This window comes from Gobio gobio (genome assembly GCF_949357685.1).
Source record: "Gobio gobio genome assembly, chromosome: 9".
NCBI classification, from domain to species: domain Eukaryota; kingdom Metazoa; phylum Chordata; class Actinopteri; order Cypriniformes; family Gobionidae; genus Gobio; species Gobio gobio.
The window spans coordinates 53,520,547-53,539,996 of record NC_137115.1 but is presented as its reverse complement, the minus strand read 5'-3'; the positions used below and the strand labels follow the sequence as shown (position 1 = coordinate 53,539,996).

At 42.0% G+C, this 19,450-nt stretch overlaps 1 protein-coding gene across 1 annotated transcript in view; it reads right to left on the bottom strand.

Moving 5' to 3' along the window:
* plch1 (phospholipase C, eta 1) overlaps nucleotides 1–19,450 on the bottom strand; it is a 151,988-nt gene that overhangs the window by 54,990 nt on the left and 77,548 nt on the right. The window contains exons 4-6 of the mRNA XM_079825796.1: nucleotides 12,889–13,133; nucleotides 4,917–5,045; nucleotides 1,211–1,381 (exon numbers count right to left, since the gene is read on the bottom strand). Of these exons, the coding sequence (XP_079681922.1) occupies nucleotides 1,211–1,381; nucleotides 4,917–5,045; nucleotides 12,889–13,133 (545 nt within the window). The remainder of the gene's footprint in view (nucleotides 1–1,210; nucleotides 1,382–4,916; nucleotides 5,046–12,888; nucleotides 13,134–19,450) is intronic.

The window sequence follows — 19,450 nt, the reverse complement described above, 5'->3', positions numbered from 1 at the left end:
CTAAATGAGGCAAGTGTACAGTCAAGCTATTTTAAGGGCATTAAGAAAGTGATTCTGATTATCAAATGTGAGTTTTAATGCATAAAAGTATTGAGTACAGGTGTACTTCTGGATGAGAGTGAAATATGAGACAACATATCGGGCCCTATCTTGCACCCAGCGCAATTGACTTTGTACACCGACGCATGTGTCATTCCTATCTTGCACCCGCGCAAAGCGCGCTTTTCCCTCCACAGGAGCACGTCGCTAAACTGGTGAATGAACTTGCGCTATCTGGGCGGTTCAGCGCAAAAAAGGAGGCGTGTTCCGGCGCAAACAATCCCTGGTGCTATTTTGCTGTTCCATTAAACAATTGCGCCACTGACCAGAAAAAACCTAGTCTAAAGTCAGTGGCGCGTTGCGCGTTGTTCATTATGCTATTTTAAGGGCGCATGCTTGACCATAATGTATAGCGTGCACAACGCGCATACACTTTGCTCATGTAATCTACACAGATGCAACAGTTATTTTTGCAAATCATAAATTGTTACACTAAAAAAATATTAACACATGAGATGACGGAAATCATTGTGGTGTGCCACGAAGATGTGAAAAAATAGGCATAAATCTAGCTTACAAATGATTCAGGCTAATTGTAATAATTAAGGATAAGACCTGTTTGCCCAATAGTGGCAAGACATATATGTATATAAGGACATCTGACAAATTGGTTTGTCCGTCAAGAACCAGGAAAAAAAATCGACTGAAAAACTGAAAAAACTGAAAGACTGAAAAAAAAAAAGACTGTGAAATCACCTTTACCATAATGTACAACATTACAACTTCACTTCTCTGTCTTTCACTGCTCTTACAAGCACATCAGTCTCCTCGGCTGTGAACCGCTCCTGGCGTGCGCCTGGTAAATACGCCATAATAATAGCAATCCATAATGGAACTTGCGCACCTGCTTTTAAAGGGAATGTTGGATGACGCTCGGATTGGTTTATTCACGTTACGCCCAAACCACACCTATGAATAATGAAGCTACTTCAGACCAACCCATTTTAGATTTGCGCCGGGCGCAAGAGCCATTTATCCCGCCGGGAAAATAGCAACAGCGCCGAGACCCGCCCACAAAGTTACTTGCGCTTCGCGCTTTGACACTTGCGTTTCAGATCGTTAAAATAGGGCCCATCATGTGTTGAAGATCAGGGAGAGATATTACACTGACCTTTTGCTCCACACGCAGAAAGTTGCCGAGTTCCTCAGCGGTCAGGTGATCCTTCTTCTCACTGAAGCACATGAGCAGCAGGAAGAGGTCTCGCCGTAAAGACATCATCTTATAGAAGACCGTGAACTCCTCAAACGTCAGCGTGCCCTGCTGGTCATCGGTGTCTGCTTCCTGTGATCACACGCAGAGAATGAGTGAATGAATATTATTACTACTACAACAATCATTATGCATAAAAGGAAGATTACATTGAAATATATCCAGTAAAACTGAGTCTTACTATCATGCCTGTGAGATAATTGACCTTTTTGAACTCATCATTTACTCCCCCTTATGCTTTTCTTTTTTCAGACGAATGCAAATGAAGATTTTTTCAGTCCATATAATACAAGTGAATAAGTTCACAAAAGTTACTATACAATATACCAGAGCATGAATCATTGTCTTCTGAAGCAAAATAATAGGTGTGTGTAGGGCTTGACGTTCACTTTTTTGCACTCCAGTCACTAGGTGCGTTAACATGGAGCACTGTAATCGGTTTAAAAGTCCAATCCGAATAAAAATACTCCATATAAACACCTCAATCGGAATAAAAATGGCCAAACCGAATGAAATTGTAATGGGTTTGAGAGGGATGGGATCAACCTTTTCATGAACCGATCAAACGAAAAATTCCACTATGTAAACGACCTGATCCGATTACTTTGAGTGCAGGTCTTTCTGTGACGTGATATACAGCGCGCGCCTCCTCAACTGAAGAGCGCGCGCTCACACCAGGCTAATGTTGACAAGAGAGGAAAGTTCATTTTTCTGAGGTATTACATTTTTTATTTCGTAACATGTTATGAACATGATGTTGGAATAATGACACAGACATAGCCTGGCTACAGCATCTCATCTTGACAGCGTTTGTCCTAGGCTTCAACTGCGCCTGACAGAAGAATTCATTTTTCTGAGGTGATTCTTACACTTTACGACAAATAATAAATAGCTTTTATAAAACTGTATAAATCCTGGTGGCCGTTGAGAGTTGCCATTTCAACGGGGAACATTCAAGCTGCTCTCTGTTTCTCGTTAGTTAAGTTAGCTATAAAAAAAATTTCAACAACTGCTTCAAATTGGTTAAGTAGCATTACCCACAGTCTACTTTAATTACTTTTGTTAATATTTATACCTTTGTGATTATGGTATCTTTCCTTAATCATCTGAAATATATATGTTTAGTACTACTAGTACTGATGCTGAGCACGTCTTGAATGCTTCATTCATGTTTCACCGTATATCCTATGTTTTTATTAATAATTTGAGTGCATTTTATTGTTAATTTTGTGTTTTTCAAAATAAATTAATTGAATTCATTTTGATTCCGCATTCATCATTCACAGCTGTTGAAATAGCCATTGTATAGGACATAAATTAGGTTAAACTACGGCATGTTCGCCCACAGAAAAATAAATAAATATAAAAATTACCGACACAGAACTATTGATCCACGATACGTAACAAATCTGAGGCGGCAGACAAACTGTGTGCGCATGTCACAAAATGATTCCGACTGAAAGTCAGCACATGTGAACACCAGATCGGTTTAGATAACGTCTCATGTAAACAGTCCACCGAATCTTTCGATCGGAATGATTTTAATCGGAATGACAAAAAAGTGCGCATGTAAACGTGGCTAGTGTGACTAGTGGTTTTCCAAAGTTACTAGCCACTCAGCATTTTCACAGGCCAAAATTTTGACATCAATACCATGGGGGAAAACGGCCATATGGATATTTTCTCATAATATCTCATAATTTGGCAGCAGGTTTATTAGGCTGCTGTCACTTTAAGAGCTGACGCACGGATCCATTACACAGTTATGGTGCGTTCACACCATAGACTGTAAAAAAATATGGACATGGTGTCCGTGACGTCACCCATAGGATTCAGAAGAGCAGCTTTGAAGCTTAAAGTAGGGTCGAGCTGGCCGTCGCCATCTTGTCAGCGTGTAACTCCCAGATAACAGAAAATAGGCAAAGAGGCGGGACGTGGGCGGAGCTGAAGTGACGTGATGACTAACAGACAGCAGACCAACAACAATCAACCTGTCACTCAAAGTGGCCACGCCCTTAATTATGCAGAACTTTAAGGCTTTATATAATGTAAACGAATGAGTTATAAAAAATTTCACCCCCTCACAGTCGTCATGAAGGGCAAAATTAGCCGTATAGACCAAAACCGCAATTTGTACCAGGCTGTAAACATGTGTTCTTCTGCTGTAAAGTTGGGCATTTTAACATGAGCTCAGTGAGATTCTGCTCCTTCTGGAGTCTGTCTCTAGTGGCCAGTTGATGAACTGCAGTTTAAGTCACTTCTGTATTGGCTTCAAGAGAAACTGCGGGTGGTTGCCGCTTAGTTCACACCGGACGTGAATGACGCGATTTGCACGAGTGATTTACATGTTAAGTCAATGCAAAGACGCGAACACATTCCGTGGTGCGATTCGTGCGAATGAGGCGGCGCGAATGACACGGCGCGAATTGAGCGAATTGCGTATTTGATGCATTCGCGAGTTGAAAAATCTAAACTTTGGCGGATATTCGAGCCACGTTAATCAATCAGGAGCTTGCTCTAATAGTGACAACAATGAGGACAAAATCATGTGTTTACCCGGAGCTGTACATACAGGAATAAAACAGGATCTTGCTTGGAAGAAAGTGAGTGAAGAGGTCGGACAGTCTGGTAAGTTGTAAAAAACGCTCTTTACTCAATTTGAGCTTATTCGCCGTATTTTAAAACAATCCATGTCAGCCATTTCACTACGAGACGAGCCGGCTGGCAGAAGCCCCTCCCATGACGCGAATTTGCGTCTGTTGTGAAGTGAAAGTCACACCCGAATGAAGCGAGTAAACTCAAAATGTTCAAGCGTACAACTACATGCGAATAGCGTGATTTATTTGCGAAAGACGCGTCTGGTGTGAACGCACAGTAACATGCGTTTTCTTTCTTAACTGTTTGCGTTCACTTAAGACAGATTTACGTGAATACTCGTGGCATTTTGACATTATTTTGTGTGTGTTTGACTGGTTAAGCGCAATAAGCAGCAAAAACGAACTCAATTTAGCACTGAGAGGTGGCGTTACACTATGAACTTTAGGTGTGAGCACAAAATGTGGGAATGAGTAAAGTTATGCGCAACCCCACCCCGAAATTCAAGCCCTGTAAGTGCAGATGGTATTGTATTGTGCCGTAAATGAGTATTGGAAGTGTTTTAGATATTTCAGTATCGATATGTATCACTACATTGCACTTAGTTTATTTCAGATGCGTTTTTAAAAGACAACAACTGAAAAATGTTTGTATCATAAATAAAATTATCAAAGTGGCCAGTGACTGTGTTACACGCCACTGCTGAAATACACACACATTTGGTGGGTGTTAATGTCAAGCCCTGGGTGTGTGTAATAAAAATACAAATATTTTAAACTATATACCATTACTTTCAGCCGGCTGTAGTACGTGGCTTGCATGTGAGATTCTGGAAGAAACATAATGCTCGATTCTCTATTGATCTTCACAGTGTGTTTATATGGACTCACTGAGGTGGGTTATTTTACTAAAAATCTTCATTTGCATTCATCTTAAGAGAGAAACTGAGAAATTTCGTCCTTGGGTGGACTATTTCTTTTAGGCTCCCACTTTTCCGATCTTTCCCACATACCTGGAACATTTGCTTGACTTTCCTGCGAGGCAAGTTGACGTTCATCTTGTGTAAAAGCTGGTAGATCTCCTCAATGTTCAGAAGACCGTCTCCATTCTTATCCGCCTCCTCAAAGGTCTGCTTCATCCACTTACAGCAGGGTTAAGAGAAAAGTTACACTGTGATGGAATCTTTGTTTAAACGGGAAAAAATCATCCCAAAATGAAAGTTTTGTCTGGTGTTAATTTTTGGATGGGGGAGTCATTTTTCATTTGGGAGTCACTTTGAAATGTTTTTTTTTTTTTTCAGTAAAAGCAAAAATCTTTTTTCTTTTGTATTTTGAGAGAATTTCATGGTATTAATTCATATTTATGCAATAATTATGATAAAAAAATTTCCCATTGAAAATAATACAAAAGTAAATGTTTTCTAATAATTTGAATTACTTTTCAATTAAAGCAGTATTTCATGTTAAAATAGAGACAATGCCTTTCAAATCCAATGTTTGAAGGCAGATTCGTGTCATCTGGTGGGAGTAAAAAAAACAAAACTTGGTGTAACCACTAGATTCCATATACACCAATAAGGCATAACATTATGACCACTGACAGGGGAAGTGAATAACACTGATGATCTCTGTTAGTGGGTGGGATATATTAGGCAGCAAGTGAACATTTTGTCCTCAGAGTTGATGTGTTAGAAGCAGGAAAAATGGGCAAGCGTAAGGATTTGAGCGAGTTTGACAAGGGCCAGATTGTGACGGCTAGACGACTGGGTCAGAGACTGGGTCGACTGTGGCTCTTTCAGCAGATAATGCGCTGCCACAAAGCACAAATGGTTTAGGAATGGTTTGAGGAGCACAACAACGAGTTTTAGGCGTTGACTTGGCCTCCAAATTCCCCAGATCTCAATCCAATCGAGCATCTGTGGGATGTGCTGAACAAACAAGTCCGATCCATGGAGTTCCCCGCCTCGCAACTTACAGGACTTAAAGGATCTGCTGCTAACATTTTGGTGCCAGATACCACAGCACACCTTCAGGGGTCTAGAGGAGTCCATGCCTCGACGGGTCAGGGCTGTTTTGGCAGCAAAACGGGGACCAACACAATATTAGGTCATAATGTTATGCCTGATCAGTGTAGCTCTATATAAAAAAGGCTTATAAATTCTCTAGTTGTTTTTAGACATACATAATTATTTTTTTTAGTTGTGGATTTGGCCATATATTTAGGCATTTGTTTTTGAAATGTTGATTTGAAGTGTCAGTTTTTGCATTAATTTCATTTCATTCATTTTGCTACACATAACAAAACCTAATTAGGAACATTATTATCTAAATTACTTTTCTGTCTGTGCACATACGAGTGCATGAGCTCATGCTTTTCTCTACTCAGGGAACTGTAACACAATTTGTTCTAATGCCCAACAGAGAGATCCCATCGCTGACCAGTACGGACACGCAAGGCTTATTGACAGTGCTGGTGTGCATCTGCATTGTTTTTTCATGAAATAATGGCCAGCTCTGAGCAATGGGTCTCAAGGTGAATAGGTCCTGAGTAATGAGATGTTGAAAAAGCGCTTTATCTCAATCATGATATGCAAGATATTTATGTGTGGATCATATGTAATACTGTATGTGAAATTTTCTAGGATATTTGCAGATATGTGCATATAGGAATATTTCCATGCATGCACGGGTGATCAGAAGCTGTCAGGAAATGGATCATCTAAACTGTGGAAGAAGAGATGTCTGGTTTTATCAAGTATGACATTTGGCAGTGAGCCTGTGATGGCTGTAATTACAGACAGGACAGAGGCAGCGCTTCTGTGACCGAAAGGAAAACAGAGGCTACTTGGAAGTGTCTGCAGACTTTGAAAGTCATCCAAAGATAGCGGTCGAGTCAGGAAACCGCGGCTAATCATAATAAACTTTTAACCAGAGCTGTACAAAGCAGAAGATCTATTTTATATTGCATGTCATTTAATGTTAATCAGTTCTCTTTGATCTATTAAGCATGTCTTGTACAGCGTGGGGACATTTATATGCCTGACTGTGTGTGATAGAAATATGATTGAATCTGTTTTGTAGGGCATGCTAAAAATATGGATTTTCTAATCTCTTGATATTGATTCTCCAAATTTTAAGATGAATCACAATTCATAAACAAATGAGTCTTTATGAACTGGCCCTTTGTAATAAATCAAAAGCATACAGAGCAACCAGCGTAGTCTAATTCATAAGCAAATGACTTTTTCAAGCCTGTTCTTTAAAAGAGTCATTCAAATAGAATCACTCAGTTAATAATGAATCCGTCAGAGCCGTTGATGAATCAATTAAGTTTCTAAAAAAATGCAAGTTAAAATCCCACTGAAGTGCCTTGAAACACACAGGATGCTATGTCTCTGGACCGACTCGTTCCCTATCCCCTATATAGTGCACTGTCTGACCGTTCCCTATCCCCTATATAGTGCACTGTCTGACCGTTCCCTATCCCCTATATAGTGCACTGTCTGATCGTTCCCTATCCCCTATATAGTGCACTGTCTGATCGTTCCCTATCCCCTATATAGTGCACTGTCTGATCGTTCCCTATCCCCTATATAGTGCACTGTCTGATCGTTCCCTATCCCCTATATAGTGCACTGTCTGATGGTTCCCTATCCCCTATATAGTGCACTGTCTGACCGTTCCCTATCCCCTATATAGTGCACTGTCTGATCGTTCCCTATCCCCTATATAGTGCACTGTCTGATCGTTCCCTATCCCCTATATAGTGCACTGTCTGATCGTTCCCTATCCCCTATATAGTGCACTGTCTGATCGTTCCCTATCCCCTATATAGTGCACTGTCTGATGGTTCCCTATCCCCTATATAGTGCACTGTCTGATCGTTCCCTATCCCGTATATAGTGCACTGTCTGATCGTTCCCTATCCCCTATATAGTGCACTGTCTGATCGTTCCCTATCCCCTATATAGTGCACTGTCTGATCGTTCCCTATCCCCTATATAGTGCACTGTCTGATCGTTCCCTATCCCCTATATAGTGCACTGTCTGATCGTTCCCTATCCCCTATATAGTGCACTGTCTGATAGTTCCCTATCCCCTATATAGTGCACTGTCTGATGGTTCCCTATCCCCTATATAGTGCACTGTCTGATAGTTCCCTATCCCCTATATAGTGCACTGTCTGATCGTTCCCTATCCCCTATATAGTGCACTGTCTGATCGTTCCCTATCCCCTATATAGTGCACTGTCTGATAGTTCCCTATCCCCTATATAGTGCACTGTCTGATCGTTCCCTATCCCCTATATAGTGCACTGTCTGATCGTTCCCTATCCCCTATATAGTGCACCGTCTGACCGTTCCCTATCCCCTATATAGTGCACTGTCTGACCGTTCCCTATCCCCTATATAGTGCACTGTCTGATCGTTCCCTATCCCCTATATAGTGCACTGTCTGATCGTTCCCTATCCCCTATATAGTGCACTGTCTGATCGTTCCCTATCCCCTATATAGTGCACTGTCTGATAGTTCCCTATCCCCTATATAGTGCACTGTCTGATGGTTCCCTATCCCCTATATAGTGCACTGTCTGATAGTTCCCTATCCCCTATATAGTACACTGTCTGATCGTTCCCTATCCCCTATATAGTGCACTGTCTGATCGTTCCCTATCCCCTATATAGTGCACCGTCTGACCGTTCCCTATCCCCTATATAGTGCACCGTCTGACCGTTCCCTATCCCCTATATAGTGCACTGTCTGATCGTTCCCTATCCCCTATATAGTGCACTGTCTGATCGTTCCCTATCCCCTATATAGTGCACTGTCTGATCGTTCCCTATCCCCTATATAGTGCACTGTCTGATCGTTCCCTATCCCCTATATAGTCCACCGTCTGATCGTTCCCTATCCCCTATATAGTGCACTGTCTGATCGTTCCCTATCCCCTATATAGTGCACTGTCTGATCGTTCCCTATCCCCTATATAGTGCACTGTCTGATCGTTCCCTATCCCCTATATAGTGCACTGTCTGATCGTTCCCTATCCCCTATATAGTGCACTGTCTGATCGTTCCCTATCCCCTATATAGTGCACTGTCTGATCGTTCCCTATCCCCTATATAGTGCACTGTCTGATCGTTCCCTATCCCCTATATAGTGCACTGTCTGATCGTTCCCTATCCCCTACATAGTGCACTGTCTGATCGTTCCCTATCCCCTATATAGTGCACTGTCTGATCGTTCCCTATCCCCTATATAGTCCACTGTCTGATCGTTCCCTATCCCCTATATAGTCCACTGTCTGATCGTTCCCTATCCCCTATATAGTGCACTGTCTGATCGTTCCCTATCCCCTATATAGTGCACTGTCTGACCGTTCCCTATCCCCTATATAGTGCACTGTCTGACCGTTCCCTATCCCCTATATAGTGCACTCTCTGATCGTTCCCTATCCCCTATATAGTGCACTGTCTGATCGTTCCCTATCCCCTATATAGTGCACTGTCTGATCGTTCCCTATCCCCTATATAGTGCACTGTCTGATCGTTCCCTATCCCCTATATAGTGCACTGTCTGATCGTTCCCTATCCCCTATATAGTCCACTGTCTGATCGTTCAATATCCCCTATATAGTCCACTGTCTGATCGTTCAATATCCCCTATATAGTGCACATGAAATTCCAGATCGCCTAAATGTGCAGGTCAATGGAAATTGTATAGCAAGTCTCGCACATCCTAATTTCTCCGCGGTTTAACAGACTGCTCGTCTGGCTCCTCCAGGATTGTGTTTTTAAAACAGAGGCGCTGAACTCTGAACAACTATAAAACGGCTCACAGTTGAACTGCCATTTAAGTGAAATTACCAGCGGCCATGCGCTGTTATGGCAGATTATAATGACCGCCTCCCGATGATGACTCACGCCTCTTTAATGAGAATAACAGACATAAACATTCGGGAGGAGAGGATGAGCAGCTCTGGGTTTTTATCTCCTCTTCCTCTGAGGCCGGGGCTTTCATGTGAGGCTGTGCTTCTGTAAGAACTCCCTGCAGAGGACGAGTCCCTGAAGCACTCGCTCTCTCTCTCTCTCTCTCTCTCTCTCTCTCTCTCTCTCTCTCTCTCTCTCTCTCTCTCTCTCTCTCTCTCTCTCTCTCTCTCTCTCTCTCTCTCTCTCTCTCTCTCTCTCTCTCTCTCTCTCTCTCTCTCTCTCTTTGCATTTCTTTCTCTTTTATAAATCAGTCTAAATCAATCAGCCAAAATCATCATAAAAACCCTTCCCTCTCTGCCTCCACCTATTCATCCAATGATGTATTCTCATCAATCCATCATTACAAGATTACGCAAAAATGAAAATGATGTTCTGTTATTAAATTCTGAATGTCAAAGCTGCTCTTTTACACAATCAACAAAGGCATTGACAAAATATCACCATAAATGTAGCCATGCTTATATATATATATACAGTACCGGTCAAAAGTTTGAATATACTTTAAAATATAATGTTGTTCTGTGATGCATCCATCCTCATATGAGAATGATTTGTGAAGGATCATGTGACACTGAAGACTGGAGTAATGATGCTGAAAATTCAGCTTTGATCACACAAATAAATTACACTTTATAATAGCAAGTTATTTTAAAATGTAATAATATTTCACAGTTTTTACTGCATTTGTGAGTAAATAAATGCCACCTTGTTGAGCAGAAGAGACTTAAAGTTTTGAATGGTAGTGTGTAAATATAATTACAAATATGCAGTTGTTTTATAGAAAAGAGCAGCATGAACATTTCTCAAAACATCGACTTTTGTGGTCCCCAGAAGAAACAACATATAGATGAGTAAATTAATCCATCCACCCGTACATCCACATGTCCATCCATCCATCAATCCATCCACATGTCCATCCACCCACCCATTCATCCATCCACCCATCCATCCATCCATCCATCCATCCACTCGTCCATCCACCCACCCATCCATCAATCCACTCGTCCATCCATCCACCCATCCATCACCCACCCATCCACCCACCCATCCATCACCCACCCGTCCATCCACCCACCCATCCACCCACCCATCCATCACCCACCCGTCCATCCACCCACCCATCCACCCATCCATCCATCCATCCATCCACTCGTCCATCCACCCACCCATCCATCAATCCACTCGTCCATCCATCCACCCATCCATCACCCACCCATCCATCCATCCATCCATCCATCCACTCGTCCATCCACCCACCCATCCATCACCCACCCTTTCCATCCATCCATCCATCCATCCATCCATCCATCCATCCATCCATCCATCCCCCGTCCATCCATCCACCCACCCATCCATCACCCACCCATCCATCCATCCATCCACAACCCATCTATCCATCCACTCGTCCATCCACCCTCCCATCCATCAATCCACTCGTCCATCCACCCACCCATCCATCACCCACCCATCCACCCACCCATCCATCACCCACCCGTCCATCCACCCACCCATCCATCCATCCATCAATCCATCCACCCGTCCATCCACCCACCCACCCACCCATCCATCCATCCATCCATCCATCCACTCGTCCATCCACCCACCCATCCATCACCCACCCTTTCCATCCATCCATCCATCCATCCCCCGTCCATCCACCCACCCATCCATCACCCACCCATCCATCCATCCATCCATCCACAACCCATCTATCCATCCACTCGTCCATCCACCTACCCATCCATCACCCACCCATCCATCCATCCATCCACAACCCATCTATCCATCCACTCGTCCATCCACCCTCCCATCCATCACCCATTCATCCATCCATCCATCCATCCATCCATCCATCCATCCACCCGTCCATCCATCACCCACCCGTCCATCCATCCATCCATCCGCAACGCATCTATCCATCCACTCGTCCATCCACCCACCCACCCATCCATCACCCACCCGTCCATCCATCCATCCATCCGCAACGCATCCATCCATCCACCCGTCCATCCATCCACCCACCCATCCATCACCCACCCGTCCATCCATCCATCCATCCGCAACGCATCTATCCATCCACTTGTCCATCCACCCTCCCATCCATCACCCATCCATCCATCCATCCACCCGTCCATCCATCCACCCACCCATCCATCCATCTATCCATCCACTCGTCCATCCACCCACCCATCCATCACCCACCCGTCCATCCATCTATCCATCCACTCGTCCATCCACCTTCCCATCCATCACCCACCCACCCACCCATCCATCACCCACCCATCCATCCAAGGATGCATCCATCCATCCATCACCCACCCATCCATCCATCCACCACTCATCCATCCATCTACTCGTCCATCCACCCTCCCATCCATCCACCACTCATCCATCCATCCATCCACTCGTCCATCCACCCTCCCATCCATCACCCACCCGTCCGTCCATCCATCCATCCATCCATCCATCCATCCACCCGTCCATCCGCCCACCCATCCATCCATCCATCCATCCATCCACAACCCATCTATCCATCCACTCGTCCATCCACCCTCCCATCCATCACCCATTCATCCATCCATCCATCCACCCGTCCATCCATCGCCCACCCATCCATCCACAACCCATCTATCCATCCACTCGTCCATCCACCCGTCCATCCATCGCCCACCCATCCATCCACAACGCATCTATCCATCCACTCGTCCATCCACCCTCCCATCCATCCATCCATCACCCACCCATCCATCACCCACCCATCCATCCATCCATCACCCACCCATCCATCACCCACCCATCCATCCATGCATCCATCCACCACCCATCCATCACCCACCCATCCATCCATCCATCACCCACCTATCCATCACCCATCCATCCATCCATCCATCCATCCATGCATCCATCCACCACCCATCCATCACCCACCCATCCATCCATCCATCCATGCATCCATCCACCACCCATCCATCCATCCACCTTGCAGTAAAGGATATTGATCGTGTGTGCGTTGTCTCTTGGCTAGTGAATCTTCATCACTGATCCCAGCCATCAGATATCTGAGTCCGGTCACCCATGTCCGCGCTTCCTCTGCGTTCGAGGTCACCAGGTCCAGAGATTCCATGTGATTGCCGTGGTAAATAGTGAAACAACAGCTCGGATCAAAGCTCCCTTCCGCATGGCGATGGAAGATGTCAGACTGTCGACCTTCTGTGACCTTGTAGAGTGAGTCGATGGTGACTGGGGAGAGAGAAAAGACAAGATGATCTCTGAACCGCTGAAACAATGACCCACTAGCCATGGATGACCAAAACGCAGAGATACATTCATTAGCAAAAGCCTTGCCAGCAGCCATCTGACCCACATTAACCAACTAAAATTAAGGATTTGCTTGAGTGAACACGTCCATTCAAACTGAAGTGGAGAAGTTGTGCTAATGAAACTTATCTGATTCTGAAACTGATTCGACAACTATTTGGAGAGGCGAAGTCTGACAGTTATCACCCCCACTGCTTCTTTCTTATGTTTGACTCTTTTCCCTTTTAAAGCACTGGACCATATCAATGTGTAATTAGATTCCCTCACTATGCCTTTGGTTTTCCGTCACTCTCTCTTTGGTTCCCATAAGGGAACAACAGCCCAATGTTGGCGGTCGAGTGTGTTCATTGTGTGGTTTTACATGAAAGCACAACTCTTGACAGGCTCTGCAGGCTCTGTGTGCTTCCTGTCCACTTCAGTCTTATCAACATCCAAACCCAAACCAGCCTCTGAATCTTTCAGCAAAGCCTTTTCAAAGAGATATTTCACACACCAGCATGAAAGTTCTGTCTCTTTTACACACCCTCATGTCATTTCGGAGTCGTATTGTGTTATATTTTGTGAAACACATTTTTTGAAGCAACTTCACACAGCTCTTTATGCAATGAAAGATTACAGTGACCACAACTGTCAGGCAAAAGAACAACAAGTACCACAAAAGCATGAAAAAAGTTTGATTTGTGGGTAGTATATATGAATGCACAACGTTTACTCGTTCTCCGTGTTACCTTATTTGTCTTTTGACAGCTCTAGGGCTTTCGTGAAAACAGATTATACGTCCGCATTCTGCCTTTTATGATTGACAGAGGGTTATTAACAGAACAGGTATTGTAAATTGTATCATACTAAGTCTACTCAGCATTATGTCAGTTTTTTCCTCTGTTCGTGATCATCCAGTTTAAAATGTTGAATGGTTTTCCAGATTTTCGGTCGCAGCGTTCTCTCCATATTTCCGATACTTTGCTGTCTTTATCCACTGCCTACAACACGCTAGATCCTTCACTGGAAACTGAAAGCAACTCACTCCCGCTAAACGTTTACTCTTTGAATTTGTGCACTTCGACAAGTCGACACCATTATGACTAAAAGTTTGCTAAGAAGTATTTCCTACCTAAAAACACCAGAGAGCCGATGTCCTGCAGAGTTTAGCTCCAACACTACTAAGCCACCACAGTATAAAACTCATGACTCCCAGCATGCATTGCTGCATTAAGTATGTCACCATTGTTGAAATTCATATGCTGATTCTTGATATCTGTTTGCGTCTAAATCCCCCTTCAGAATGTCTGATCTGTGGCAAAAAAAGTATTGTTGGCAAAAAAAATTTAATCAGTGATGAGTTTAATCAAACATTTTTTTACATGACAATTTTTGTTTATGGCTTCTTTTAATTTGAATAGATTATGTGTTTTGTTAGCACTGTAACAAAAACCACAAACTCACATAAAAAGCCAATAGTCAAACGACTAAATGAAACACTGATCACCATAATGGTGACCTGTTAATTGTCATTAAGAGCTTCTATAGACGTCTTTCAGGGTTGGAGCCAAACTCTGCAGGACAGCGACTCACTAGGGCTGAAATTGCCGACCCCTGCTCTAAGTAGAGGAAAACAATGGTATAATTGTACCCTAAGGACCAATTGTGTACCTTTAAAGGTTTACAGTTATACGTTTTGTACACCAAGGAACAAAATTGTACCTCCACTGTACCTTTTTTCCTGAGAGTGCATATTGGATGCGCTGTAGTGTTAATTTTGCATGAAAATATTGTTTTATCAATAAAATTAAACACTAATTTGAATTCCACATATTATATTTATAACTTTTTAAAGTATGCCTTTTCATAAATATGGCTGTTTTCAAGGGTTTTCCAGGACTTTAATTTTCAGTTTCAAGGACTTTGAACACTTTCTTTCTTCTGCAGAACACAAAAGAAGATATTTTAAAGAATGTTTATAACCAAACCTATTGAAAGAACACACAAAAAAAAAAAAAACACGGAGACACTCTTTAAAATATATTCTTTTATGCTCCAGAAGAAAGATTTTGGACCGACATCAGGTTAAGTAAATGATGACAGAATTTAAATTTTTAGTTGAAATATCCCTTTAAATTTCCTTATGAAGACGTATAGTGAATATAGTGAACCGGTATAGAATAGAATATAGCGCACTGGGCTTATGGATCACGTTTTTGATGCTTTTATAGTGCGTTTTGTGGTCGTTATATGGCAAGAGCTGCGTAAAGAGATTCATCAGAAATTTTTCCTTTTGTGTTCCACTGAAATATATAACAACGTACGGTTTTGGAATGACGTGAGGAGAATATAAAATGATCTTTTTTTGTATTTTTGAGGGAAGTTCTCCTATAACACACATCTTTAACCTGTTTCCTGTTGTGATAATAATCTTATCAAACAGCTCTGCATGTGTTCTAGAAGGCAGAGTCACATCAAAGCTGTTGATCCATTAACCTGACAATGAGCTGGGCACAATCTGTCTCTTCTTTTAAATGATGTCTTATCTTATGAGAGCAGTTCACAAACATGACAGCAGCAAAATAGGGAGAGGTGGGGTGATGGAGGGTGAGACGGGGGGACAATAGCATTTTAGCTTTTTTTTTTTTTACTGTTCTGTGTAATAATCCCCCCACCTGGGCTAGCAAGCCCGCTAACAAAAGCCTGAAGTGAGAGGAGTGAACAGGATTTATTTCCAGAACGCTCACCCAGGGAAAGAGGAGCGCTTATGTAGAATTCACTTCACCCAAACAAGTGACACAGATTGCGAGAGAGCGGTGTGTTTCTGGAAGCCCCTGGCCTGTGATTCATGCACAGCTATTATGTAAGAGAGGAGACACTCAACATATCAAAATCTACACGGGCTGCTTTGATGAGGAAGCAGAAGGGAGCAAGTAAAAGACTAAAAGAGGGGGAGGAATAGAGAAAGGGAGAGCGACGAACAAGAAAGAGACATCAAGAAAGTGACAGAGAGAAAGAGATCAGTAAACCACAGATGTGGGACATTGAAAGCAGATTGTTTCTGACTGTGATTTATCACTAGCTGTTTCCACCCAAACAGGGAATTTAATCTAAAAAAATCTGAATATCACAAAAAATGAAGCCGAGCTTCCATTCTGTGCGTTCAGGAGAGGAAATGGTGCAAAATAGAAAATTAAAACTTCTGATTTTTTGAGGTAAAGTCACATTACTTTTTTTTATGTGCATCTAAGAAAATGTATTCAGTAAATGTGCAAATTGATTTATCCAATGTATTTGTTGTCTGGCTATCACCAGACCAAGCTCAATTTAAGATTGAACACTGGTCTGGGGGGAGTCTGCTCTGTGTTTTATACTGCACAAGAGGCGTGATCAACGGGCATAATTCAAATGACTCTGTACGCAATTGGATAGTCCTTCAACCAATCAGACCACAAGAGGCGTGATCAACGGGCAACGACCCATCGCTTCTCTATCCGTCATCGTGTTAAACCCGCCAATAGCACGCCAGGTGGCTAAGCCAGTCTGTGATTGGTCCTCTGCAAAAGTGTAACAGAAGCAGTAGAAATTAATGTACAGGCAGATCAGGCTGGGTTTACCCAGTCTAATGTATATGAATTGACAAAATGTAAAAAGTTATCTCAACTTTTGGAAGTAAAACCAAAGTCTTTAGGGCCCTATTTTAACGATCTGAGCGCACGGTCGGAAGCTCATGGCGCAGGTGCACTTCGGGCGTGTCTGAATCCACTTTTGCTAGTTTAATGATGGGAAAAATGGTCGGCTCGCCAGGCACGTGGTCTAAAAGGGTTGTCTCTTAATGAGTCATGGGTGTGTTTTGGGCGTAACGTGCAATAAACCAATCAGATCTCCCATTCCCTTTAAAAGCCAGTTGCGCTCGCACATGATGGCGGATTCACTATTAACATGCGAGCAGAAAGACTGAACGCTTCTCCAGAAAGCAATCCTTTTATTTTTAATATCTGGCATGTGTGTGTGCTGCTGCTGTGCGTCCCTGTGTGTGTAATAAGCAGAGTGTATGCGCAACACACCCTTTAACCCCCTCGAGTCGACGGTCGCGCCGGCGCGATCGGCTCTCTTTTTATCGTTTTTTATTATTCATGCAAGTGTTATACATCATTATATTCTGTTAAGTTTCTATTTTTTTTGTGTACAGTCACAATAAAACAAATTGTTGTGCTTTTTGCAAAATAAGGGAAACAAACATGATTTGCGATCTTCAGCCTCTCTCTCAATGATGTCTAATCTGATTCTCTTCAGAAAATGACCTGTAGCTTAGTGAAACCTTGACACACAAACATGAGACATATGTCTAAAGAAACGTTGAAATGTCAGGTTTTAAATCATGTAAATCAAAACGAAAACAAATATTCTGTCAGAGGTGGAAAGAGTAACAAAATATTCTACTCAAGGAAAAGTACTATTACTTCAATCAAATTTTACTTAAGTAGAAGTAAAAGTACTTGTCTAAAAATGTACTCAAGTAAAAGTAAAAAGTAGTTCATTTAAAATGTACTCAGAGTAAAAGTTACTGAGTTACTTTTTTTAACAGCGGGGTGGGGGACTCTCTCTAGTAGGGTTGTATTAGAATGAGATTTTCATGATATGAAAACCTCAGTTTCACAGCATCACGGTATTAATTATTTAATAAATAAACTGTATTATTAAATGATGGTTATTATTATCACCAGTTAAAATGGCATTAAATTAATGAAAACTGATTTTTTTATTTTGGTTGAACAAATTATTTATTATAACAAACTTGAAACCATTTGTTTGTTTTGTTTTTTATGAACATTTCAATAAAACATGTCTAAATTAAATAAATTATTATTAATTAGATTAACAACTTTAAGAATAATAGTCTTATGAAATTTTATTTTTATGATTTAATACAAATACATTACCAAAACGGTGGTAATCGAATAAAAATATATTCTTAAACAATGTTTAAATTATGTAATATTATTATTGTTGTTATTATTATTTATTGTAGGCCTACAATAGTAATATATTTCTGTCACAATTTCATCTAGTTAAACCGTTTATTTTGACGGGTTTTAGTGAGGACCTATTTCAGTGACGATCTGTTTCAGAATGTATTTGATAATGGCTTTTAATCAAATAAAATCATGAAAATGTGCATTCGGGGGTCTCAGATCAGTTCTGAAATGTTCATATGTCCATGTCCAAATATGTTTTTTGAGATGTTTAACACGACGAGCATCGCGTAGGCTACTTAAGTATGTAGGCTAGTAGACGAAACGGCGCTGCTCATTCACACAGAGACAGAATAAACAGATAATATATTCATATAGCAGTGTTTTGAGCTTTAATATTCACATACCATGTCGCGATTTGATTTATTGTACAGCTCTACTGTCGATGTATTCATTCATCCATCAGTTTGCGTGCTTTACGTGACATCTGCGTTATACTGTAATTCCGGGATTCCCTCTGCATCACAGAAAACATTCGGCCTTAAGTTATAAACGTACCTTTATCCGCACAGAGGGATGGTGTTCCCGAACATGTTCTATGCGTTTCCTCCTTTGCATCAACATTTTTTTTTGTGCTAATTTGATATCCTCAAGGACAACACCCGGCTATGTTTCGTCTATATACAAAGTATTTCCACTCTATCCAGGGGTTCACGACGGCGTTTCGTTTTCAGCTGGGTCTGACGTCTGTCTTGTCCGTCTCCATCTTTTTGTGATTTTTGCGTGTTCGTTCTCCCGCTCTTCAATTCAATGCAGTCGTTTCCGAATCGCGTTTTCCCCCCTTTGTATTATTTATTTGTACTCAGTAACGGATGTGGTTTAAAATGTAGCGAAGTACAATACTTCAAACAAAACATACTTAAGTAAAAGTAAAATTACAGATTTTTAAAACTACTTAAAAAAGTAGAAGTTGACAGAAAAACTACTCAATTACAGTAACGCAAGTAAATGTAATTCGTTACTTTCCACCTCTGTATTCTGTTTATGTAATCCGTGTGAAAAGTGGGAGATATCAGTCGACTCATTACTGACTCATTATCCGCTAATGCGGCCACGCCCACGGACCGCGCTCATTCAGATTCAAATACAGGCAATTCAGCCGTCGACGCCCACACACACATCAACTCATACAAACACAACTAGTGAAGCTATGGTTCAGATACATCGCTTTGAGTAATAATCCTGGAATAATTCCAGCCATTGACTTTAGAGCAGGTTTGTGTT